Source organism: Miscanthus floridulus, chromosome 10 (assembly GCF_019320115.1).
Source record: "Miscanthus floridulus cultivar M001 chromosome 10, ASM1932011v1, whole genome shotgun sequence".
NCBI lineage: Eukaryota > Viridiplantae > Streptophyta > Magnoliopsida > Poales > Poaceae > Miscanthus > Miscanthus floridulus.
The window spans coordinates 8,477,425-8,504,641 of record NC_089589.1 but is presented as its reverse complement, the minus strand read 5'-3'; the positions used below and the strand labels follow the sequence as shown (position 1 = coordinate 8,504,641).

Sequence of the window (27,217 nt, the reverse complement as noted above, 5' to 3'; positions counted from 1 at the left end):
TTGTCGTTGATAATTCCTGGACACCCGGGGAGTAATATGGGTGTGTTCATAGAGCCTGTGATTGATGAATTGATCCACACTTGGGAGAAGGGGGTATGGACATACGACCGAGCTACAAAGACAAGCTTCAAAATGCACGTTTGGTACCAGTACTCCCTGCATGACTTCCTGGCGTATGAGTTATTTGCCGCCTGGTGTGTTCACGGGAAGTTCCCATGCCCAATATGCAAGGAAGTGGTGAGGTTCATTTGGTTGAAGAAGGGTGGCAAGTATTCGTCGTTCGACCAGCATCGTTAGTTCCTCCCTCTAGACCATGAATTCAGAGAAGACATCAAGAGCTTTACGAAAGGTGTCAAAGTGACAGACCCTAAACCGCACTTGAGGACTGGTGCCGAGGTTCGTGCTCAGATAGATGCTCTCGTGCCCAATGAAGAAGGTGGTTTTGTGGGATATGGTGAGGAACATATGTGGACTCATAAGTCTGGCTTGACGAGGCTCCCCTATTTCGATGACCTTCTTCTACCACATAATATTGATGTAATGCACACTAAAAAGAATATCGCCGAGGCACTTTGGGGAACTCTCATGGACACTGACAAGTCTAAGGACAACGTTAAGGCTAGAGTGGACTTAGCGACGTTGTGCGATAGACCGAATCAAGCGATGCAGCCTCCTAGTGGCCGAAACAAGAACTGGAAAAGGCCTAAGGTCAATTTCGTCTTGCAAATCGATCAAAGGAGGGAAGTACTAAAATGGATCCAGACGTTAATGTTCCTAGATGGATATGCAGCGAATCTTAGCAGGGGAGTGAACTTAGGCACTCTACGAGTCAAAGGGATGAAGAGTCATGACTACCACATATGGATTGAGCGGCTTCTTCCGGCGATGGTCCGAGGCTATGTCCCTGAGCATGTTTGGCTAGTGCTGGCAGAGTTGAGCTTTTTCTTTCGCCAGCTTTGTGCCAAGGAGATATCTCAGACCGTCACTCAGGACTTGGAAAAAGCGGCACCTGTGTTGCTCTGTAAGCTGGAGAAGATCTTTCCACCCGGCTTCTTCTTGCCGATGCAGCATCTGATTGTGCACCTCCCATCCGAGGCATGTTTGGGGGAGCCCGTGCAGGCTCGTTGGTGCTATCCAATCGAGAGATGTCTAAAGACTCTTCGCAAAAAATGTACAAATAAAGCCAGAATTGAGGCTTCCATTGCAGAGGCATGCCTTCGGGAGGAGGTGGTAAACTTCACAACGCAATACTACAAGCCGAACCTTCCTAGCAATCATAATCCACTCCCTCGTTACAATGCTGGCGAAAATGAATCGACTCTTAGCCTTTTCCAAGGCCAACTCGGTAGCGCAAGTGGATCAACCCCGAAGCTATTGGGAAATGAAGAGTGGCGTAGTATCATGCTATATGTGTTGAATAACCTTACCGAGGTGCAGTCGTTCATCAAGTAAGTTCTCAACGAACTTCTTTCAATACACCATCACTATTCTGCATCCAACCCCATTGATTCTCGTTCGGACAGGGAATTTGTTCATGAATTCTGGCATCAATCAAGGGATCCTACCTCGCATGAACAAGACACCCTTGTTTCGCGGGGTGCGGGAGCGGGGAGGCCTGATTTTATTTCTTGGTTCAAACAAAAGGTAATGTCCAATTTAGCTCATACGTTCGATCGTCCAAGGTGATCGCATGTTTGATTAATATAACGATCTATCATGCTTCACCTTGCAGGCCCAGACCGGTTCGTCCATGAGTGACGAGTTGAAACAGGTTGCAAACGGCTGTGACATTAGGGTGAAGTCATTTACCGGCTATGATGTGAACGGATATCGCTTCCACACAACAAGTTACGAGCAGATTCGGCCCAAACGAAAAACCACAAATAGCGGAGTTTGTACGCCCGGCACTGATGGCCTCGACTTTCATGGTAGAGTTGAGGAAATCTATGAACTCTCATTTCATGGAGACAAACCTCTTAAACCTATCATGTTCAAATGCCACTGGTTTAATCATCGATCAACGAGACGAACCCCTCATCTTGGGCTAGTCGAGATTCGAGAAGATTCCATCTATCCTGGAAAAGATGTCTACATTGTGGCTCAACAGGGCATGCAGGTGTATTATACTCGATATGCCAACCAAGACAAAGAGGATCTTAAGGGTTGGGCTATTGTGCACCAGGTATCTCCACACGGTAAACTACCTGCCCCAAACGATGATGATTACAACTTCAACGCAAACACATATGATGGACAGTTCTATCAAGAAGATGGGCTACCAGGCACGTTTGAGATAGTCTTACCTGAAGCAATCGAAATGGAAGTAGACAACGAAATGGTTGATGGCGAGGTCGATGGAGATGTGGTGGTAAATGCCAAGGACATAGCAATGCTTGAGCGATTACTTCTAGGCAATGACTACGATGACAACATAGAACCTTCGGATAGTATTGCCCATTTGGACAATTTTGACAATGATGATGAGACCTATGATCCCAATCATGAAGATTATTCCTAATACATGTAATACTATGTTTTTTTAATTTGTGTTTTGTTTATATATTTTGAATCTATTTCTAATATATGTACTAATTAGTCTTGTTCATTCTTTGTGATTGCAGGTGATTGAACAAAGATGGCGAGCAGACGTCCACGCCATGACACGCCCTTGGTTTATGGGTGAGACTGCCCTCTCCTTCGAGGTGAGGGGTCGTCGTCCGGGGCAGCGTTCGTAGGAGGTGACGAGAGGAGGACTAGGGGCAGCAGCCGCAGGAGGCAGCGGTCTCCTCCTTCGCCATGTGACGAGGTGCTGGAGGAGGAGCATGTGACGGCCATGGCCACATCCTCGTCGGAGGACGAGAGGGGCCAGCAGATGGGCGAGGGAGGCGAGGCGCTCGAGGGCAAGGGAGGCGAGGCGCTCGAGGGTGAGGGAGGCGAGGGGCTCGAGGGTGACGGAGGGGGTGCCGCTACCCAGACTCCCTACGAGCGAGGTCCCATGAGCCTCCCTCTGGTTCCGCTTCCTCACAACCACCTAGTGATTCGGCCTATGGCAAAGAGGTAAGTAACTATAGATGTTATCACAACTACTTCATAAGATATGTTGGAAATCATAAGAGAAACTGATAAATTTTCTTAATCACTTGTGCAGGGCCTAGTTCATTTTGTCAGGTACTCTAGCACACACCCCCATGAGCATCCTTGGTGTTTTGTGCAGGAAATGGTACCCCGGCATTGTGCAACTGTCCGAAGAACCGGTGGTGCGGGAGCTGGCCTCCAACTGGGACAGGTACGCGCTGGTCACGGATGACACTTACCGCAACAAGCAGGAGCGGGTATTGGCGGAGTTTTGGGTAAGTTTCTCTCACACAACATGGCTTAATACATCTCATTCAATGGTTAAATGTTTTATTGAAATAATGAATGGATACATCGGTTTTGTATGCAGAAAATTTTCAAGGCCGAAGGACTTGAGGCCTAGGTGGATCGGGCGGCTGCCGCAGCTTGTAGGAAGTACGTCACCGAGATGCACCACCATGGGCGCGTCCAAGCCCACATAGACTACTACAGGTCGGTACTTAAGCAGTCCCTCCCCAAGCCTCAAGCAAGACTGATTACGCTGACCCGGGACCAGTACCTTAAGGTAGGCGAATAACATTCATAATGATTCGTTTTGATATTAAGTAGGTTCAATTTCATCTTCTTATATGTCAAATACTCGATGACTTGTAGGTGATTCCTTGGTGGTGCCGATCGTATCCCGAGTGCTGGGCCATGATCGTGGACAAGTGGTTATCATAGGACTTTGTTGGCACGCACGAGAGGCAGCGGGAACAGCGTCTGATGAGGCAAGGTCCAACTTACCATCAAGGCAGCCGCAGCCTCCCCGGATACAAACAAGCATACGTAAGTGATTTCTTTTATTTATTTTGATGCTCAATTCTGCTTGATTTCTCACCATCTTCCCGTCTTTCTCGTAGGAGGCTGCGCACCCAGGTGAGGAGGTCTCGGAGTTCTCTGCGTGGGCTATGTCCCATATGGGCAGGGCATCGTCCTCTATCTCCTTCGACCCGGCTGCCCAGCCCCAGGTGTACTCCGACCCGAACGTATACACTAAAGTCCAAGAGTACACGTTCTCGGTAAGGGAGATCTATGGGGAAGATTACAATGTGCGCACTGAGCCCATTGATGCAGAGACGATCATGAGGCTCGGAGGAGGCAAGAAGCACGGGCGGCTGTGGATTGCAGACGGCGCCATCGACTCCACCACTGTTCCCTCCCTCGACGCTATCCGAGCACGGAGCACGAGCTCTAGCCAGCCCATACGCTCACGGCCTTCTCCAGCACTGCAGCAGGTCCAAGCACTCCAGGTAATTCCTGTTTTACTCATCGTACATTGATATTTACACACCTAAATTAGATTTGCATTACTGATACATTGGAGTGAAATATTGCAGGCCGAGCTGCAAGAAACAAAAAGGCAAAGTCAAGAGCAGAACGCGGAACTGACAGCACAGCTGCAGGCCCAGTAGGTCGCGTTCGAGGCCGCGCAGAAGCAGATGGCGGAGATGATGGTGATCATGCAAAGTCTTGGGCAAGCATCGGGTGTACCTGTGCAGTTTTTAGCTCCTCCACCTCCTACTCCTGCAGCTACTCCTGTAAGTATGAAAATTCACTTTTTGCTTGTGCTTTGCATGTATGTCGGCCTTCGTGCCGTTGTGGATTTCGGCGTTCATGCCGTTGTGGATGTCGGCGTTCGTGCCGTTGTGGATGTCGGCGTTCGTGCCGTTGTTTCTTGTAGGTTTTGGAAACCTCCCCATGCAGGGGAGGTGCTGCCGAAATTTTCAATTGAGTCTAATCTTTTTGTATTCCTAGATTACTAGATGCAATCTCTAAGTTCCAAATTTGTTTTCCCGGATTACTCACACATGTAATCTCTGCTCCTTTGTGCAGCCTCCATCTGCGGGTTCCAATCAATTTGGTAGTGCGTCACCGGGTGATCCCGCCTTTCGTTCACCACCGTCTCATAGGCTACCTTGATGAGGACTAGTGCTAGGTGATGTGGTTGGACTTTATTGTAATATTTGTGGTTTATGGTTCTGACTTGTGCTTGGATTTCATGAACTTGTCGTAATAAACATGTGAATGATGATGAACATGTGACTTATCGTTGTAATATATTGTGATTTGTGGTTCACAATTATGGTTGTGATATATTGTGAGAAAATGGGTTCTATGTGATATATATATGTGATGGTTGATATATATATATATATATATATATATATATATATATATGTGTGTGTGTGTGTGTGTGTATATGAAATGCTTGTGTCGATGGAATGCAAAAAACAAAAAAAAAATTCTGCCTCTTTGCCGAGGGCAATGACCAAGGCCCTCGGCAAAGAAGGGTCCTTTGCCGAGGGCCGTCCCATTGCCCTCGGCAAAGATTTTTAAAAAAAAATAAAATTTCTGCAACATTTCTTTGCCGAGGGCCATGGTTGGAGGCCCTCGGCAAAGACTTTTTTTAAAAAAAATAAAATTTCTTTGCCGAGGGCCTGCGTGGAAGCCCTCGTCAAAGATTTTTCAAAAAAAAAAAGAATAATTCTTTGCCGAGGGCCGTCCCATTGCCCTCGGCAAAGATTTTTTGGAAAAATTCTGCACATTTCTTTGCCGAGGGCCATGGTTGGAGGCCCTCGGCAAAGATTTTTCAAAAAAAAAGGATAATTCTTTGCCGAGGGCCCCCGGAGATGGCCCTCGGCAAAGACTCCGTCCCAGACGCCGGCGCCGTGACGGCTGCTTTTCTTTGTCGAGTGCCGCTCCAGCCCTCGGCAAAGGCTTTGCCGAGTGCCCGATAAAGGGCCCTCGGCAAAGACCCTCTTCGCCGACTCAAAATTCCCCGAGAGCTCATTGCTGAGGGCTGCCCTCGGCAAAGCCTTTGCCAAGGGTTAATGGGCCTTTTCCGAGGGCCTCAGGCCCTCGGCAAAGAGGCCGTCTCCAGTAGTGATACTTTCTCATTACCATAGTTTCACAATTTACTTTAGAAGTAACAAATGGCTATGTGTTCGCTTGACTGTGAAAAGGAGGCTGGCCTATCGAGAATTTGGGAGGTTTTGTGATTTCTTTTATATTTCCTTATTAATTAAGAATCCCAACATATAAACAAGTCTATTGTGTTGAAATGATCATCCCTTTTTAAATTGAAAAGAAAGGCAGAAGTAAAAGATAATCATGAATAGACTTCAAGGCATAGAAACGAGTTTTGAGATTACATTTTGCATATACTTAGTACTTAAAGTGCAGTCGTAGAGAGATTTAACAAAAACCAGTCGTTGCTTATGTCCCTGTGATTTGATTGACCTACTGTTATGCTATTGTTGTTGGGTGAAATAATGTTTGTTTGGTTGGAGTGGATGGACAAGGCAGGGAAGACACCCATGAGCCTATGAGGACCGCCTGCGTGGGCCCTTATCTTCTCAACATGGACAAGGCACTCATCAATTGGTAGCTAATGTGAATGCTTCTTTGACATAATAATGGGGTCTGTTTAAATCAAGACGTAGACTTGACTACTACTTTATTATACATATCCTTCTGGACGAATTATTTCTGCCCGTAAGAAATATGAAGTTTTGAGAATATTTTGCTTCTGGTTTGTATATTATATGAAGTTTTGAGAATATTTTGCTTCTGGTTTGTATATTATATCATTGTGCAACATGGTAGTTTTGAGACTATTTATTTTCCTGCACGCAAGATGTACCAAAGCATGCACGTTGATTACATTTGGCCTCCCACTATATGCATGTAGTTGTAATGGAACTGAAAGAGAGTTGTGGGAAGATCTTGTACACGAAGGAGCACCATAAAGTACTCCAGGCATGTTGTGCATGCATGTGGACGTACTGCAGGCGTTGCTGGTGGTGGTGTGGACGTACATGCATGCGTTACATAAGTATACCACACCGCCAGCATGCATGGATGATGAGAGATGAGATCGACGAGGGCGATGATGGTTTGAATGCATATAATGCACTTTACATTTGCAATAATGCTAGCTAGCTGTGGTCATGTACAGGATACGCTGGTACGTGCTGCGTATATACGTGTTCTAGCCCAATTTTTTCAATTTGGCCCTTTTTTAACAAAATTCACGTTTAGACCCCTAAGCGACGTAAACTCAACTTTAGACCCTGAGGGTCGGCGTCGTCCTTCACAACGCTGAGGTAACACGTCTCGGCGCCATGACTCACGAAGCCGAGGTGCCTGGGCCTGGTGCTTATGTGGCACACAGCTCGGCACCACATATCACGGCGCCGAGCTCAGCGCCACAGATCTTGGCGCTGAGCTCAGCGTCACAGATCACGGCGCCGAGCTACTATCCCTAAACCAGCGCGACTTCTTTCTCTCTCTCTACTATCCCTAAACCAGCGCGACTTCTTTCTCTCTCTCATTCTTCTCTATCGCGTTCAGCCACCACTCCGCCGCCACCGTCCTGCCACCGTCCCCTACTCCCCGCCCGTGCCCTTCCTGGTTGCGGCCGCCCCTTGCCCGTGCCTCGCCGGCCGCGGCCGCCCACGCTACCACCGCCGCATCCCGTGCCATTGCCGGCCGCCCTTGTCGCCCCTTTCCTCCTCCTCGGTGCTGTCCGACGGCAAGGGCGGCCCGCCACCGCTTGCCGGAGGTCCCACCGGCCGTCGGGCCTCCCGCCCCCACGCTGCCCTGCCCCTCCGGCCCCTGCGCCCCCTGCTGCTCTACGCCCCCTTCACGGCCGATACCTCAGGTAATTTTTTTTAGTTAAACTAGTTAATATACTTTAGTTAATTTAGTTAGAATATTTAGCAAATTTAGTTAGCAAATTTAATTACATAGGTAGATAGATAAATACTTATTTTTTAGTTATATTATAGACTTAGGAATATATTTATGTAGCTTATTTAGTTAGATTAGATTGTTAGAGACATAATTAGGTAGTTAGTTACTTATTAATTTAATTAGCTAGTTAGTAAGTGTAGTTAGCAAATCTCTTATATTGTTAGAGAGATAGTTAGGCAGTTAGATACTTATTTGTTTAGGTAGATAGGTAGGTAATTTAGTTAGCTATTGTGGTTAGTTATCTTATCATAATATACCCGTAATAACTTGGTTGTTGTGCATACCAACTAAATGGACAATGTAGTCACCCTGTATCATGGAGGAAGTGTGGAGGAAGATGAGTTTGGGGATGTCAGTTTTGTTGAAATGAAAAGGGTGCCAGTGATATTCGATGATCGGCTACTGTTTTGTGACTTGTTTGCTAGGGCTCGTGATGAGCTTAAATGCAATTAAAACGAAGATGCCATCTTAGTTGAGGGGTACTTCACCATGGCAGGTCAGGGATAATTTTTAGGCGGTTGTGCCCAATTGCATCACAGGCCCAATGGGACAAATATGTCAAAACTGTCATGAAGAATGAGTTTCAATGTTTAGATTTGGTTGTGCGGAAGTTGTCCAATGATCATACCCCTCGTGGGTATTCACCCCCTAATGGGTATTCACCCCCTCATGGGTTCTCTCTAGAATTGGAGAATCCAGTGCCTTCTGAGCCTCCGTTACCCAACCGCGAGGTGAATGTGGAAGATGTGGTTGTGGTGCCCGATGCTCAATCCGTGGCGAATGAGGTTGGAATATGTGTCGATGATGTTCCTTCTTGCCCTCAGGAGATCCCTTTGACCCAGAATCATCCAAGTAAGTGACATAGTAACAGTTTGGCTTTCCTTGTTGGTCTTCACTGCGTTCCTTTGTCTCAATTCTCTCCATATTTGTGCTTTAAATGCAGGAGACAATCTGGATAATCATAGTTGTCCTCCTGTGCCTCCATCAACCAATATGGACCCAGGGTTTATAACCTCTAACAGTGTGGATGTTATTATTGAGGATGATGAGGAGCCTTATGGCACAGCAAGAGTCGTTGATTCTGATGATGACCACCCAGTTGCAGCTTTGAGCGAATAAGAAATGAAGCTCATCAGACGTTTTTGTCCTGATCCTGATCCACTAGTTCATGAATTCAATGACCTCAGTCATTCTTAAGATGCTTATGGAGAAGGAAGAGATGACGAGCTGCTAGAGGCTCCTGAGGCCGGTGACAATGTGGAAATTTAGAAGGGCCTGCTCTTCAAGGACTTGCCAACATTGAGAAGGTGGTTACAAGAATATTCTGTGAGACGTAAAAGACCATTCAAGGTGAGGCACTCCTATGTGGAGCGCCATTACACAGTGGTGTGCGAGAAGGCTGATTGCAATTGGAGGGTCTATGCTCAGAAACAGAAGTCCACAGGGAAGTTCAAGATCACCAAAATTGTTGGTCCACACACCTATGCCGAGAAAGATCTAAACCAGAAGCATCGATAGTTGACCTCTATCCTCATTGCTAGAACTCTTTACTCAATATTGAAGGGTTAGCCCAACTTGAAGGTCAGGATAATTATGGAGATGACTCAGAAAATATTTCATTATGACATAAAGTATGGAAAAGCATGGAGGGCTAAACAACGGGCCTGGAAGATGATATATGGGGATTGAGAGGAGGGGTACGAGAAGTTGCCAGCACTGTTTAAGCAGCTAACCCAGGCATGCATTACGAGTACATCCCAAAGCTGAATGAATGGAAGAACGGGAGGCAGATATTCTTCTATGCATTCTGGTGCTTTTCCCAGTGCGTTGAGGCCTTTAGGCACTATCGTCTAGTGTTATCCATTGATGGTACTTTTCTGCTTGGCAAGTACATGGGCACACTCTTGGTAGCCATTTCCTGTGACGCAGACAACGCATTGGTTCCTTTAGCGTTTGCTTTGGTGGAGAGGGAGCACAAAGATAGTTGGGGATGGTTCTTGCAGCTTGTTCGGATACATGTCATAGGCCCTGGCAGAGAGATTGGTGTCATATCTGATAGACACTAGGGTATACTTAGTGCCGTATAGCAGCAGATTTGGGGGTATGCACCTTTGCACCATCGTTGATGCACTCGGCACCTTGTCGAGAATTTATTCTGGAAGGATGGTTCGATGGATAACTTTCCGCTGTTCGAGGAGGTTGCTCGCATGCTTGAGGTGCCATTCTTCAAGGAGAAGTTGGAGCAGCTAAAAATGGCAACAAACGCAGAAGGTAGGCAGTGGCTGAGAGGATTGTTGAGGGAACCTAAGAAATGGACACGAGCGTACGACGATGGTGGATGGAGGTACAAGTTTCAGACTAGCAACATGGCCGAGTCATTTAACAGTGTGCTTAAGGGTATACATGCCATGCCCATCAATGCTATCGTATCATTCACCTTCTATAGGCTTGTTGCATGGTTTAATGAGAGGCACACTCAAGCAATAGCACTACAGAGCAAGAATCGGTCCTGGGCACCTAAACCTAACCAGTATCTTGAGAAGGCAAAGGCAAGGGCTTGCACACATGATGTCGATTGTTGTTTTGACCACAACACAGGCAAGTACCAGGTCATGGAAAGGGGTGGTACAACATCTGATGGTGAGGTCCAGCCATCAAGGAGTTATGTTCTGGTACTTAGTGATTTTTCATGCAGATGTGGGAGAACAAGGCAGTACCACTTTCTGTGTTCTCATTATATTACAGCGTCTCGGCATTGCAACTTTGACTATGAGATCAAGATACCACGGGAGTTCAGTGTTGACAGCCTTGTACATACTTGGTCGCCTTGTTTCGAGCCTTACCAAGATGAGGGTCAGTGGCCACAATACACTGGGCCAAAGTACATTGCGGATCCAGGTACACGTTGGGACAAACGTGGAACCAGGAAGAGGACGAGGCACAAGAAGGTCATGGACCAGGTTTCCGATGGAACGAGATGAGGGAGAGCAACCCCCTTTCTTACTGACCCTGAGAAAAACCAATGTGGCAAATGCGGTAGACTTGAGCACAACTCACATACATGCCATTAGCCGCTTAGTCAGGTGCATATTAGATTCTAGCTACTACAGTTGGTAAATAGTTAGTGCACTAATTGTTAAATTGTTTAATTCTATATGCATTGTACTTTATTTGTTTTGCTATCTTATTAATTATTTACAACTGCTTCCTTTTTTATAGGATGGAGCCATTCCACCTTCTGGATCCGTACTATGAGGAGAAGCACCGAGGTCGACGCACCGCGGAGGGGGAGGTACTGACTGAAATTTTTTGGTGTGACCTTTTATTTGTTTTATTTCACATGCATTAAATAAAATAACTACAATGGTTGCAGGAACTGGCCCCTCTTCGTCCTCGAACCCATGACAAGTTCGAGGAGATGCGGTATGACGACAGGTACACACCTCTGCTATAGAGGGCGGGCCTGGATGTCGTATCATATCAGGTTTGCCGTGGGTTGCCTATCATCAGCCCCATGGCGATCACAGCTTTGGTTGATAAGTACACCCATTATCAATACTAATCGTTTATTTTCCACTTCCATTTTTGTATGTCCTTGATGTCCTCCTGACAATAGTACTCGTTCTTATGTAGGTGGAGGCCGAAAACTAATAGTTTCCACCTACCTTGTGGAGAGATGACTGATACGCTTGAGGACACTCAGAAGTTCCTTGGTCTGAGTGTTAGAGGCCGTCCAGTTATCGGTCACTGTAGGCCTGACGGTTGGAGAGATAGAGTGGAGGCCTTCCTCTAGAGACCACTTCCTTCGGAGGCAACGGGTACCCACACCACAGGGGTATCCATTAACTGGCTCAGGCAGAACTTTGCTCAGTGTCCGGATGGTGCAAACGAGGAGACAGTTACCTACTACTGCAGGGCTCGGATCCTACACTTGTTTGGGTGTGTACTCTTCCCTGACGCGATGGGGGACACCGCGTCATGAATGTACCTCCCATGCCTCACTGACTAGGACACCGTAGGGGGTTACAGCTGGGCTTCTGGAGTGTTGGCGTTCCTATATCGCCACCTCTGCGAGGCGTGTCGTCGGACCTCGTAGAGCATGTCCATAGGCGGGTGTGTCTACCTTCTCCAGCTTTGGATGTGGTCTCGTCTACCAGTTGGCCGACCCATAATGCAAGCTCCACGTGCCTGGTTCGTAGTGAACAACCCTCGACACCGACCAACGGTTGCCCAACTTTGGGACCAGGCCAAAGTGCCTGCTCCTCATGCCTACGTCTAGTACGCTAACGAGCTCGACACACTTAGGCCATCGATGGTGAGTTAAATGCATTTGTTATTGTGTACTACATATCTAGGATAACTATTCTAACTTAAACCCTCGATGGCTTACTTTTGCAGGTTACTTGGGAGCCCTACAAGGACATAGAGGTGGTGCAGCTTGGAGTAAGCACCATGTGCAGCGTGGACGAAAACCTGTACATGATGAGGTGCCCACTGATCTGCTTCTACACTGTTGAGTATCACCTTCCACATAGAGTTGCACACCAGTTTGGCTTGAGTCAGGAGCGGCCAGTCGAGCCGTTCTCGACGTCCGTGGAGTTGCACAAGTAAGTGTGATTCCATTCAGATAACTATTTCATATATTAATTTCATTTAGACTTACATAAATAGTTCTCAAGTACCAATTGATTCATGCAAATGTAAGTGGCAGGAGATGATATTTTTTCCTAAAATTGTATATCACAAGGAATGAACACTTTCGGGATTGATCGTCAGAAACAGAAGAAGACGGTTGAGTTTGAGACACTACACCGTGAGCACATGGAAGTATGGGATCAGCTTCATGACAACCTGTACGAAAACAACCAGCCACACACCAACTACAACTTCCGCGCATACCTATCTTGGTACCGTGGTGTCACACGAACAAGGTTGAAAACTCAATGGACCCAAGCCGACTATGCCGACCTTGACTCTTCAGATGATGAAGACACGTCCTACGACCTTGCGACGTGACAAGGGGCACTTCTGGAGGCAACACCTGTCTTGGACCGAGTGGTAAATGATCTTTAAACTTTTATGTACTACAATCACTATAATAACCATGAACAACAAATAGCGATGTAATCTTTGTTTTATTTTGCAGGGCAACGCGCTGAAGCAATCTGTGCTTGACATCGAACGGTTTCCAAGGAAAGACGTGGATGAGCACACACTCAACAACTTTCTTGGAGTAAGTTGACACCAACTACTATTTCCTCTTTTCCGATGAATTCTTATTGGATCATTCCTTCCATTTCCAGTGTCAGTGTTGCACTATAATGAACCTACAGCTGTGCATTTGACCCCACACGACATGAACTCTTCTTCCTATTGTCATTTGTCAGCACTGCCATCACTTACATCAGCAACTATTGGTGTCTCTGCATGCTCTAAAAAAATGGTGACTTGATCTTGGCTTTGCTTCGTTTTGGCTTGTAAATAAATTAAACAAAGTATATGCCTAGATCAATTATTGGTGTCTCTGCATGCTCTAAAAAAATGGTGGCTTCACATGTTTATCTCTAGTTTTTGATACCTTACTGATGCCTTCCCTTCCTGCTGTGATGTAAGCCTGATATTCATGCAACCAATACTAGTATGATGATGATGTGGCATTCATTTTAATAATAAGCACATACAGTTCCATAAGCTTACTAATTGCATTTTTGCATGACAGAGGCTAGCACGTAAGCTGCGGCGTGCTGCAGCTCATTGTGGTTGCGGTACTAGCGCAGCGATGGACATACACGGGCCACACACAAGAAAATGGGACACGCCTGCAGGCCTTGGTACTTCTTCTCACGGAGGTATATTTTCATTACGTGTTCTTTAGTTGAACGGAGTTAAGTGCTACATTCCTGACATGCCATAGTGACTTATGTGCACACATCATTGAAATGATGTCTATAGGTTCTGGAGGACAGAGCTCCTCCCGCGCGACTGTGGACACTTTCCAAGGCCAGGGAGACAAGGATGACGATGAGGAAGACGAGGAGTGTGGCTATGATGAGCTTGGCGAGTCTCAGCTTCAGGACTCTCCTTCGACTCAGCCTGCGCAGGTTGCAGGAACTAGGCGACGCCGTCCACCTTGTCTGTACACTCCAGGCACCGACGCTCTTGGCCACGAGGACTTGTAGGTTAGGACTATGGTACCAACTTAAAATCACAACTATTTGGACTGCATGGATTTTGCTATAACTATTGGGACTGTATGGACATTGTGAACTATTTGGATTATGCTAGACATGTTATGTTGGTTGTGATGTTCTATGTGGTTGTGTTATGCTATTTGGATGACTAAATGTTTGGATCATATTATGATGTCTCTGTTCCTAACTATGGATGCTCCTGAAACAAGGAAAACTCTTGTGAATTTTTTCCATGAATCATTCATTATACTACACAGCTATAATAGTTCTCATAACACCTATATAATAAATTATTTAAATCATTGAACGTGTGTAGTCTAATCGTATCATACACAGGCTTTGCAGATGAATCTAGGCTTTTCAGTATCAGTAAACGAATCTAGGCTTTTCAGACAATGAAAATAGCCTTTTCAGTTAGAAGGACAAGGAGGACGATGACAGCAGCGATTTATCACTTCATATACGTAGTACACCTATACCATCTAGGCTTTTCACTGATTTCTCATGTCACCATCGAATAGACTTTTTAGTAAATGAATCTAGGCTTTTCAGTGTTCATTGAAATAGGCTCTTCAGTGATACTAAGTAGGCTTCTCAGGACCATTGACACCACATTAAAACAGCAACTAAACCTTTCTCCGCCTATATATACGCAATGTTGAATGCATTGCTACTTACTTCCCAACGAGTATTTCCTTTCGTTGCAGTACGAATGTCTGGAGGGTTGTCTAGAGGGAGAGGAAAGGGGGGAGGAAGGGAACTCCCATTGTGTGGGAGGGTTCTCTTGGTCCCAATTTCTTTGAGAAAGCATTGTACGAGAGATTTCTAGTTGAGAGCAAAAGTGATTTCACCAAAGAGGCACCACTGAGAGGATACGATGACCGAAAAGAAGAGTGGCCAAATGCATGCATGGTGAGGACTGCTTAGCGCAGATGTTCACCGAGGGAATAGATGGAGGTCGCCGTTTCTTCAAATGCCCGCGAGCATGGGTAATTGCTATTACTATTTGCTTCTTCAATATGTACCTCTTCTATACTACAACCAATAGTATGTATTTATTATAGTCTTTCGAGGCCAAAGAAAACTATGGGTTCACTAGATGGGTGGATCCTCGTCCAATTTATCCACATCAGGAGTACATCTACTACCTGCAGGACCATATCTTCAATCTAGAAAGGGAAGTTAGCAGCGGTCACAAGGACAACGAAGATGACGACAACAACAGCAACGGCGTCGGTGCACAGGAGGCACTCTGCAATGATGCATATTGCACCTGCCTTAATCACCAGAACAAGGGGACTCCACCGCCACCCTCGCCGCCACCACCACCAACAACAACAATGGGAGGATACTATGGAGAAGGTGCAACATAATTTGGTATGTGGCCGCACTACTAGCTAGAACGAATCTATCTTATTCACATGCCACATCCATGTGTTTGTTGTTTGGTTTAATTACCTAAAGCATGTTAGGGTTAGCCAAAGGACCTATGTACCCTTGTTTGGTACATGTTCTCACATGCCATTTTATGTGCTTGTTGTTTGCTTCAATTACCTAAGACATGTTAGGTTTAGTCCAGGACCTCTGTACCCTAGTTTGGTACATGTTCTCACATACCATTTCATGTGTTGTGTGTGTTGAATTATATAATGCAGTATTTCGTTAGGTCTTATTTGCCATACGTTAAATTGTTTCGCTACCTCGACATTTTTAAACTGAATATTATGACCACAAATAATAAAACCAACAACACAATGAAAAATCCAATACTTGGGCACATTAAACAAAACAATAACGATAGAAGTACGTGTCGACAAACTAAATAACATCCATACTTAATGTGCATTGCATGACAACACAATTCAAACTACTAAATGCAAACTATTGAGTGTGGAAGACAACATTGTTCATGCAGACTACTGAGTGCAACGATGCCACTTTCCCTTCCTTAGGGCATCAGGATTCTCCTCCATCGCTGCTTTCGCTCGGCGCGCACGCTCAAGCTTCTTTCCCCTCTCCTCCCTGTACGCAGCAATACGCCTCCTTTCCTCCTCTTCCTTGTGCTCCTTTTTTACAGCCTCCTCTCTGCGTCTCCTATCGATCATCTCCTTGTCCTCTGCCTCCCAACGCAATAGTTTCTACATCCACTCCTTGTCTTCCGGTTTGATCTCAGTGTCACTCCACTGCTCAAAATCACAGAGCGATGGAGGGGTCTGCAATACATGCAAATGTTACACAACAAATAATTCATGCATGATTTCATATGAAACAAAATAATTGTTACACAGCATCAATTTCTCACCATCTTGTTAATGTGGCGCTGACGAAGTGTAGGCTCAAATGCAAAATTGGAACACATCCAATACCTCTGCCTATATGTGTCCTCTTCATCGGACTTGGCCACCTTTGCAAGGACCACGCAAAAACACATAGGCATAAGAATACCACTAGGCAGAGGTAATGGGTCAAATGCATTTTCGGTCATCCGGCCATAACTACAATTGAAACAATTTTGTCCTAAAAACCAAAGGCAATAAACATTAAACCATAATATAACCCATTTGCTACACATCAATGAAACCATAATATAACACGATGTGCTGAGGTTACCTTGGTTCAGTAGCTTTTTCACGCTTTGGCATTCTAAGGTTGCATATTACATATATTAATAATCGTTTCAAAACCGTAGTAATGACATACCTACGCCTACAAAATACACCTAACATAGAACAAATCAATGCGTACAAAATGAAGAGGGGAGAGAGGATACCTTGCTCTTGAAGATCTATAGATCAAATCAAAGTTTTCAAGATGAAAATAGTCGATTTAAGAGATTGGATGGATTGGGGAGAGGAAGAACCCGAGAGGAAGAAGAAGAAATGAAACAAGCCTCGGATAGGGAAAGCTGGTCGCGGGTTTTGAATCCAGGCTCGGCGTCGAGATCTGTGGCACTGAGCTCGGCACCGTCGTCTGTGGCACCGAGCTCGGCGCCGTGATTTGTGGCGCCGAGGTACCTGCCACGTAAGGTCCACATCAGCTACAGGGCTAGGCACCTCGGCGTCGTGAGTCATGGCGCCCAGACGTGTTACCTCGACACCGACCCCCAAGGTCTAAAGTTGAGTTTACGTCGCCCAGGGTCTAAATGTGAATTTTCTTCAAAAAAAAAGGCCAAATTGAAAAAAAAAATTCGGCGTGTTCTAGCTAGCTAGGGCGGGCAAGCACTTCATGATCACCAAGAGTAAGCATAGATCTAATTCTTAAGGAAAATTTGGTATTAGTTTCATATATACTTTTAATAGTTAAAATGAAGTATACTATTTATATTTTTTTTTAGAAAATCCGTGATTATAATAAATTAGTTTTGGAAAATCAAGCGAATACGTATACGATGATACGTGCCACATCGAGCGTAGAGGTGACAACAAGTGTCACTTGTGACATGATGATAAAATAATTACTGATGCATGTCAACAGCTAGCGTGGGTACGTGTGCGTTAGTTGGCTCGATCGTGTGCATGCAGGTATATATATATGGTGTTCGATCGATCGACGTGTTCGTTGCACGATGCATGGGCATGGCCGACCGAAGCTTTTATTTTTGAAATACGGCAATTTTATATTATTCTATATGTGTAGTAGGCCAAGTAGCTGTCTGGCTGTGCAGGTAGCTATGAGTGGGAGCTTAAAACCCACGGGCAAAAGACAATTATTTGTAGTGATGACAAATAATACTAATTATTCCAAGGGGTCGTCCTCCATATACATGCACAATGTCCATGTCTTCCTCGTAATTATTTCACTTCCACAATTTCATCACTGTCAGACCATGGAGACAGTGGTGTATGGAGTAGCTCTGCCAACATCAAAGACGACGACGGTGGTGGCCCGTTGTCATCCATCTCAGATCTTTCGAGATCTGTGCCATGGGATTCCTGTGGTGGCCTATTGTCCGTCGCAGATCCCTCCGGATCTGTGGCACGGGATCCTTGTGGTGGCACATTGTCTACCGCATATCCCTCAGGCTCTGTGTGATGGGCATCATTATTGTTCTCCTGCTGCTCGCCACCTATTCCAAAGATCTTCCCAAGCAGCTGTTGGAGCCAACCTATTCCATATATTCGAGCGATGACTACTGCTACTGCAGACACAAACATCCATACATCAATATATAAGTAATACCATAATATAATTTTTTTCTTTTTTAGCAATGATAAAGTAAAAATTGAAACAAAACTACATGTATGATGTGGCCAACCTTTTTGACACTTGTGATAAGCTCAGAAAGGTTGAGGATTTTAGTCATATCTCACTTACCAAAAGATATCACTGCTAGATGCTCGTTGCCGATGTGGACCCACGTACTGGTCCAACCGACGTCCATGCTCCACCTAAGGTGAAATGCAAAATATGAAACTTGGAACCAAGAACAAAAACATGTCACTTCAGTTTAATCGGTGGTGCCATCTGGACTTACTTTTCTGATGTATGATGTGTGTCCCAGCCGACAAATAACATGCCAAAGTACATGGAGCCCATAGCAAAGACAAAATGGAAAAACCCATACCCATATGGTACGTCGTTTACCGTCTCTACTACGTTCCTGAACTGCAAATTTTCAAGCAATAATTTATTTAGGTGGTACAAGACATTTCACATTTTTATTGATTTGATTATTTGTTTAACTGGAATGAAGAACATACATTTATGCATCTGTAGTCATCAGTGCCCGTCGAAAAAGTAGCTACGGTGATGCTGATCAATTCAACAATAAAACTCTGCCAATGTTGAAATAATATCAATCAAATATTTGATGAAATATAACTATAGTAGATAAGAACCACGATAGAATAAACAGTCTACTTACAATTATGGTTATCCAATTGTCACCTGAGCCAGCTTTTCCTTTCTTGAAGCAACTTGTGTCTGGCTCACTATTGAGGCGAAATTTGGGAGCCAATGAGAATTATATATATATATATATATATATATATATATATATATATATATATATATATATATATATATATATATATATATATATATATATATATATATATATATATATATATATATAAAGGGATCCCAATATAATAGGTTGTAGCATCACATAATTATTCTGTATAAATATTTTACCTTTTAATTGCTGACCAGCATAGTAACACAATGTATGCTCCCATTAGCCCTGGCTCCATGTAGAATCCCTTCGACTAATTTAGACACAGCAGTTCACATATTCACAATACAAAATTAGTATATATATTTCACTTGCTCTTTTTCCAATTCTTAGCTTTTGACGATCTAAGTAAGTATGTACTTAATTACCTTTGACAATAGTGAGATTAGGGCCATAAGACACACTAGGACCAGTGTGGTGACAATGAACGTGATGTTCACCAAGCAGCCCTTGTACCAGAAGAACATCAGTATGATCCCTACAATCGAGGCACTATAGGCTAGGACAGAGGTCGTGATCACCTCAAGGTAGCTGTGTCGTCAATTGAAGATTGTCAGATATATAGAAACAACGGTAGTACAACATGTTGGGCAAGATAAATTAAAGCAAAGCCTACTGATTTTCGATATTTATCTGGCACCATTTGTAGTTCAGCCGTGTGATGAATCTGATGACACTTATGAGCTGAACAAGAAGAAATACCCTGCTCAATTCCAAATACAAGATATATAATAACCACATGTTAGTGATGGAAAGGGAAGGACATGAACAAATGCTTGGAAAAATTGTTTGAGGTACCCTGCTCCAAAGTGTGCAGCTTTACCTAAAAATAAATCAGACAAAAACACCATGATCAGCAAGTGGTGGATTCTCTAATTTACTACAAGTTGTAAGATAGGTCGGCATGAAGTCAGTAACTAACCATAGAGTTGAATCCCATCGGATGGTATAAATACTGAGATCACGAGGCAGCCTAACAAGAGGAGGGCCTTTAACCACCACCACTGGAAGTGCCACGAGTTTCGACGGTCTTGCACCGTCCTCGTGCCCACGGTGGAGAAGAACATTATAGAGAAAAAGAGCTGGAAATTTGTTTAAGGCCAACACAAGTTGATGGAAAACAAATGTTTGTTTGGGAAAAAAAATTGAGGATACGAAGAAGGCAAGACTTATGATTAAAACACCCTCAGCGGCAAGGCAGTCACGGTGACCCTCACAGCCACTGAGGCGTTGTCCCATGAAGTACGTGATAGGGTTTTCTCTTTCCACCCATGCAACGATGTTGGCCAAAAAGAAGATCCCTGCATAGACGTACCGCGCGGACAGTGTTGTTAGGCTCGGACAGGAGCAATGGTGTTCTCTATGTCCATTGTCACCACCAACGTCCATCTCGGTCTGCGTCACGCCAGCGTCTACAGTCTATCAGTAAAAACTGAGTGAGAAGGATGGAGAAGAAAATTGCTTTGCTATAGCATGGCACAATCAGCTGCAAATATTTTAGATTTTTTGCACTGAATACAAATGAAGAAGAGGAACGACTTTACGTCATCTAACCACCTAGCTAATTTCACTAGAATATTTCACCATTTTCCAGGACTGAGTCGTGTACCAAAGGATCATGAAAAGATCTATTCCATCTCTAGTACTATAGAATGAGATAAAAAATTTGTTTTTAGAACAAAGGGGAGACCAGGACGGAGACATGGGCGTATTCTCTTTAAGCAATTTTTCAAACTTTCATGGGCAACCACAACACCTTAGGGGTGTAGAATATATATTTTAATTTTTTTTACATTGCAATCTGTGTGCAAACTCAATCCCTCTGCATAATATAATTCCAAATCACCACCGAGTTCTTTCAAAGACAAAAGAATGGCAAAAGCTAAATGAAAATATATGTGTGACTCTCCATTGTGCCTCTCTGTGTTAGATAAAATTCTGGTAGTAAAGTATATCACAATTATATGTAAATTAATTAAAGAGCATAGCAAGCTAGCAGGAACAAGTGCATACCTGCTCCAGGTTTTGCTCGTTTGTTGCCATCTGTACTAGGAAGAAGTGAATGGTCAATTCAAAGTTGAGGAGAGAGCAGAAGAGAGCTAGCTAGAGGCAGCACATTTGGAGCCAGGATATGGTTGTATATATAATTGAGTTCTAGCTAGTGCCCTGCCCCGTGTGTGTATATGCAGCAGGTGTGCACCAGATGGACTGGCCGACCTCTAACCGCTGGATACTGACAAGATTTTTTTTGAGGGAAGATACTGACAAGATTGACACACAAATGTAAAAAACCACACACATCTGGTGCCAGCACGCAGTGCTAAGGCATCTGAACTGAGAAGATTGAGACACAAATGTACCACGCACGCACACATCTGGTGCCGTCGTGCCGGCACGCAGTGCTGCAAGGCATGTGATAGGTAGAGACAGGCAAGCACCAGCAGGGTACTGAGAAGAGATTTTCAATGCCAACTCGGTCACACATGCATCTGGTGTTGCGCTGCTCCATCATCTAGTCTAGCTAACGGAACACGAGAAAGTCAAAGTGTCAAAAAAGCTTTATAATTCTCTGGTCTAGGAACAATTCCATTCACGCCAAGCATGAGGCTCCGAAGTATTGAGAAAAAAGATCTTAAAAATTCTCACAAATATTAAAAACATCGGGTCATCACATAACATATATTTCATAAATGGAGTATATTTGATATATAAATATATTTCAAATAGAAAATGTTCAAAACTATTGTCTTGTCCACATTACACAAATGAACTAAAGATGAATTTAGAATTTAAGTATCTTTCAGTATCATATATTTAAACAACAACCATTAATAGATGCTATGAGGAGGCGGCTGGGCCAACCGTCTCTGAGGCCCCACCATGCAGCCTCACATCGTGTATCGCAAGTCAGAAGTCGTCCTCTAACCCCTCCACCCCAAAAATAGTTGTGTCCATAATGCATATTCATTTCCCTCGTATTCTCTTTTCGGTATTTTAAAATGAGTATTTGGAACCTTAAACGAATTCAAATAAAAAATTTCAACTACAAATTTGTAGATATTCGGCATGTGCTACAACTTTGGTTTTGGTTGTTTCTCCATCTGAGGTCATTTGAAAATTTTGAATTTCAAATGTGAGAAGTTCAAACATAATTTTTCTTAGATAGATTACTTCAAATGAAAAGGTTGTCAACTACAAAGTTGTATAGTCTACAACTTTGGTTTTTCTCATTTCTTCATCTGAGGTCATTTGAAAAATTCAAAATTTACTATGTAGCACCTATTTTTAGATACGGCTCTAAATCTAGCCACCTCTGCTCTAGATCGAGATGTCTTTAGAAATCCATTTGTAGAGGTGACTACAGCTGGAGCCGTCTCTAAAGATAGGGCATTTGTAGAGGCGGCTAAAAATATCAGTCGTCCCTACAAATGCATTTTTAGAGGTGACTCTTTTCAAGAAATATTTTTAGAGGAAGTTGTAGTCTGAGCTGCATGACGAGAGTCTAACATACGGGTATGTTAAGTCCTTAAGAAAGAGGAAGCCGACCGACGGACCCCAACCGATCCCACGAATTGCTTAGGGGCTCGGAAGCTATACCCATCAAAGGTACTCTCGTGCGTACCCTTTGGAAGGAGTCAAGGTGAGCCCGAGTATGCTCGTAACTGTCGCTCAAGGCTCGGGGACTCTGCCACGGCCCTGGGCTAGCGAATGACGGTGGCCCAAGCCTGACCTCCACCTAGCGCCCATCCGGGCCAGTGCCCAGGCGGCAACTAGCATCCTGAGCCACGGGCCAAGATCCGACTCAGGAACCCGTTAGGTGCTCAGAGCCTGACAGGTATGGAGCTGCTGCACCAGCTCAAAGTGCGAAGGGCTCTAGGGCCTACTCATCAGCCCCTCCAAGCGGAGGCTCCTTGTGGACAAGAAAGACTCAAGAAGGCTCACCCAGGGGAGGCCGCACTGCAACAAGCAGCCCCTAACGGTCAAGTGCTAGAATGGAGGCAACGGCGTCAGGGGTGGTTGCGGCACTGTTGGCTACGCCTACACGACAAGGTGACATCCAGCAATGTTGTAGCAGCGGGTGCTTACACCAAGTGCATAGGCCATAGACAAGAATAAAACCGACTTGTACACTGTGTCCTCCTCAAAATATAAGGAGAGGCACGGCTCCCATTAGAGGGGATTGGACAACACTCTATGAAGGAGAACCGGCCCAACTCAGTGAGGAGGGGGGGGGGGTTTCGATTTGTCCCAACTCTGAGGGACCGAGGAAGAACACCGACGAACTTTGGGATACCATCGAGCAATCCCCCTACCAATCTCTCTCGGTTTCCACCATTGTAACCCCCGAATTGGACATTACTAATATGAAGATCACTGTACTGCAGGACGTAGGGCTTAGAAGCTCGAACTAGGATATATCGAACTACATCCCTTCCATATTTTGAATGTCTGAGCCACTGGAGACCTACAAACTGACCTCCAACGAACAATTCCAATGCTTGTCACAATTATGAACCCATGATTGCTGGTGTGCTAGTTAGGGGAGCGTGTCGTGTGTGATCATCGCTCTAAGGTGGATAGAGCCACCTACCTCACCGCCGGAGACGACGACGTCACCCCCCTCCCCCGAGGGTGGCTTGCGCTTTTCCAGCTAAATCGTCATCATCGGCGGCTCCTTCACCCCTGGTCAGGTTCTCAGCTCTGGGAGCTTGGACTATGTCGCCGACAACAATGGCGAGCTTCCCTATCGAGAAGACTTCGTCGGAGGATGAGTCCCAGCGTTGGACTCTCTGCTGGGCCTCCTGGTTGCCGACCTGGAGGTCCTCGCTCGGCAGATTAGACTCGGTTTGGGCTCGAACCCCACTGTGTCAGAGCATCGCCATATGTTCTACATGCTGGCGCACGACCACCACTAGATCGCCGCTGGAGAGGAGTTGCTGCCGCGTCAACACTTCTGGTATGTCCTCTCGGACCTCCCGTATGGGATCCAGAACGTTGCGGCGTCATTCCGGCTCGAGCTGGAGCGACTCATGAGCCGGGAGGCGCCGCATGGTGCCATCCTCTCGGGCGCAGCAGGGACCGATGTCCCCTCGCTATGCAACTTCCTGGAGATACTCCTAGGGACGGAACCGGAGTACGACTCCCACGACACCAGTGGCTTCTCCCTGCCATGCAAGTGCTTCTTCATCAGTGACAGGCCTGCCGCCGACACCACCCTCGAGCTCACGCCTCCGGACATGAGGCCGACCAGCCACGCAACCTACCTCAAGGAGAAGGTTGAGCTCTTCCAGGCCCTGGCAGGACAACCTCGATGCCGACCGTACCGTCCTCAAGAAGAGGAAGGAGGAGATGGAGCATCAGCAGGCAGCCCTGCGTGACGACAACGCCGGCGGCTCCCGACGTGTTGTGTTCCCCCCAGGCGTACAACATGGCGGCAACCGCATGCCGTCTCAGCGACGTCTCTGACATGCCAGACCCGAGGACCAACGAGTAGCTTCTGGAGGCGCGGCGGGTCCTCCACATCACCCTCGAGCAGCAGGCCGAAAGCTCAGCGTCTCACCACCTCAAGGCCGTCCCAGCCGACGCCAACCTTTAACGGGGACTGCTCCGACGCTCGCGCCCCACGGACGGGTGGCAGCAGCGGGCGATAGCTCCGACCATCCGAGGATGAGAGGAGCCAAGCCTCGGCAGGAGCGGAGGGCGGAGCCATCCTCCTGCCGACCTGTCACACGTAACCAGATCGGAGAAGACCGGGACGTGCATGACACCATCGACAGTATCTATAGTTTTGTTCAATCTCCGAATCATATCTAAACTATTAGAATTTAGCCGCACAACCAGTGGCACAACCATTATTAATTAAAAACTATTTTCATGGTTTTATCTAGTTCTTTTCCTTCTAACAAAAAAAATTGGAAACATGCAGTCATTTGTTTCAAATTTGGCTACGTATTAATTGTAGCGGACATTAACTTCTTATTTACTTATTTTATTTCTCAATTCATATACAACTCAAGTTAGTATTTTTTAAAGTTTAAATTCTGAATATATGCTAACCGTTTTGGGTATAGATTCTTTGTTTAAACCTAAGCCGTTATATCACCATAGAATCCAACAGTGCATATTCTTTTGTTTTTATTAATCTTGTAATTTTTAGAACTCCTCAATAAATGTAGGAGCTCATTTATGTAACGTTGAATTAATCTATATATCTCTTATAAAACTAATCCCAACTACAAGTTCTATGTCAACATGGTAAGCTATACACATCATCTCTCACTAATATCGACATTAGCCCCCACAAATAGCCATGCCATCCCACCATCTTGCAACCTTTTAATGCAAGTTGTCCAGATCATCTCCACTATAAGAGCAATTACAACTTTCAATATACAGGAATTATAGAAGGCATCCGAATTTTGCTATTTCTTTTGCCATTCTATCATCTTATAATTCAATCCAATTCTGTTAGTTTTTTTTTCTATTGGGTTCTTTTATTGCCTTGCCCAATTTAAATAAGAATGGATGTAAGAACATGTAGGTTTAACTCTAATGGATTTATTTCTAAGAAAGTCCCGTAACACGCACGGGATATCCTTCTAGTATAATAGGTGTTCAATGCCAATGCATGTGACGTCAACATGGGGAAGGGACATGATTCAGGGACGGCAGGCAGATGTGGGATATTGTGGTAAAAAAAACAGAGGTGGGTACAAATTGGACACTATGGTCTCGGTTTTTTATGTGTATAAATGGTCGTATCAATCTGGATTCACAACCAGTTGGTTTTAAAATTTCGGCAGTGCTAAGATTTTTGTTTACAAATCAGCAGCGATATCCTATCATTGTTCGTTTCAAATTGTCCGGCAGTGATGAGCCGGCAAGGATTGTGGTTTCTGCAGTGAATACATGTACCCTACTAATATATTTTTTTTGTGCCTTTAAAATCGTGGATAACAATGCCATACAAGCAAAGCCACCACGCAGCAGCATGAAACACAAATGCCATTATGGACTTGTGTTGTAATCATCCCATCTCACCTTCTTAATTACACCCCCACAGAGCAATTGCAAATCGAGTCTGTGACGCTGGCGGACAAGGGACGATGAGTGGATGATCTTGATATATAGATTAATATCCTTCAAGCTAGCTGTGGTCACATAGGATGGTAGGTACCACACGTAACGTACATGTTACAGGCTCTTTACCAGGAGCGTCATAAACCGTAGATGATGTAATGTTTAAGAAAATTTGGTATTAGTTTTATACTTCTAGAGTTAGATTAATGAAATACCTGACGGGCCTCGAGCATGTCGAGCAGGTCCTCCGTCTCCAGCAACACGGCCTCTCCGGCGGCGGCGGTGAGGTCGACCACCTCGGGCAATGCGGCCTCTCCGGCAGCGGCGGCGGCGAGGTCGACCGCCTCCTGCGCCCACTTGTGAGAAGAGCTCTCCATGAAATGAGCAAATGACTTGCTTTTTTTTTTCTTTCTTTTCTTTTCTCTCCTTGCTCCTCTTCCCTCTCTCTGTGTACACGTACGCCGAGCAAGGCAAAGACAGAGCCAGGCGAGCGAGACGAGGCAAAGACTGAATGAAGAGTACAAAAAGCGAGGTGTTTTGCGCAGCGTCGCCGAGTTGGCGGCCGACTTATATAGCGTTGAGCTGGGCGGCTCTGCGGACGACACTAGTAGAGAACAGACCTTTGATCCTCGGCTAAAATGGGCTCTAGTCCCGGAATTTTTTACCCCCGGGACTAGAAGTACCTTTAGTCCCGGTTGGTGGCTCCAACCGGGACTAAAGGTCCCTGCCCAACGGCTACTGCGCCAGACAGAGGTGGCAGGGACCTTTAGTCCCGGTTGGAGCCACCAACCGGGATTAAAGGTATACTTTTACTCCCGGTTGGTGGCTCCAACCGGGAGTAAAGGTCTACTCCCGGGCCGTGGCTGCGCCCGGGGTTGGAAAGTTACCTTTAGTCCCGGTTGGATCTATCAACCGGGACTAAATGTTCTCCCTTTATAAATCGGCCGTCTCCTCCTTCCTCCCCGAGCCCGAGCTCAGCACATTTTGAAGCTCACTGCAGTAGTGTTCTTGCTTCCTCCCTCCCTCCATTGTTCCTCCATCCATTCTTCGATTCCTCCGTCGATTCTTCAGTTGTAAAGGTTACCAATCTCATACTCTCATTTTTTACCATTTTCTTATG

At 45.3% G+C, this 27,217-nt stretch overlaps 1 protein-coding gene and 1 pseudogene across 2 annotated transcripts; one reads left to right on the top strand and one right to left on the bottom strand.

Moving 5' to 3' along the window:
- The first annotated feature begins 11,339 nt into the window (after nucleotides 1-11,339).
- On the top strand, nucleotides 11,340-14,051 carry LOC136487948 (protein MAINTENANCE OF MERISTEMS-like; annotated as a pseudogene).
- Nucleotides 14,052-17,715: 3,664 nt separating this feature from the next.
- LOC136487600 (uncharacterized) lies at nucleotides 17,716-26,615 on the bottom strand. Of its 2 annotated transcripts, none has more exons than XM_066484717.1 (12): nucleotides 26,313-26,615; nucleotides 20,173-20,436; nucleotides 19,940-20,099; nucleotides 19,816-19,840; nucleotides 19,634-19,720; nucleotides 19,386-19,548; nucleotides 19,197-19,270; nucleotides 18,928-18,994; nucleotides 18,764-18,838; nucleotides 18,538-18,668; nucleotides 18,378-18,451; nucleotides 17,716-18,201 (listed from the first exon to the last, which is right to left on the bottom strand). In XM_066484717.1, the coding sequence occupies exons 1-12, from the start codon at nucleotides 26,472-26,474 to the stop codon at nucleotides 17,855-17,857; spliced, it is 1,629 nt and encodes a 542-aa protein (XP_066340814.1). In that variant the 5' UTR covers nucleotides 26,475-26,615; the 3' UTR covers nucleotides 17,716-17,854. The 2 variants fall into 2 exon arrangements, with proteins under 2 accessions (XP_066340814.1, XP_066340815.1); XM_066484718.1 differs by lacking the exon at nucleotides 26,313-26,615 and adding an exon at nucleotides 21,031-21,422 and having other exon boundaries at nucleotides 17,717-18,201.
- Between the last annotated feature and the right edge of the window lie 602 nt (nucleotides 26,616-27,217).

What these genes read in the sequence shown, in the direction of transcription:
- LOC136487600 (XM_066484717.1), bottom strand. Translation starts at nt 26,474, where the DNA reads ATGGAGAGCTCTTCTCACAAGTGGGCGCAGGAGGCGGTCGACCTCGCC. An exon ending in ACATGCTCGAGGCCCGTCAG is followed by an intron (nt 20,437 to 26,312) that starts GTATTTCATTAA and finishes TTTTACTGATAG; the next exon opens with ACTGTAGACGCTGGCGTGAC. An exon ending in TCATAAGTCTTGCCTTCTTC is followed by an intron (nt 20,100 to 20,172) that starts GTATCCTCAATT and finishes ACAAATTTCCAG; the next exon opens with CTCTTTTTCTCTATAATGTT.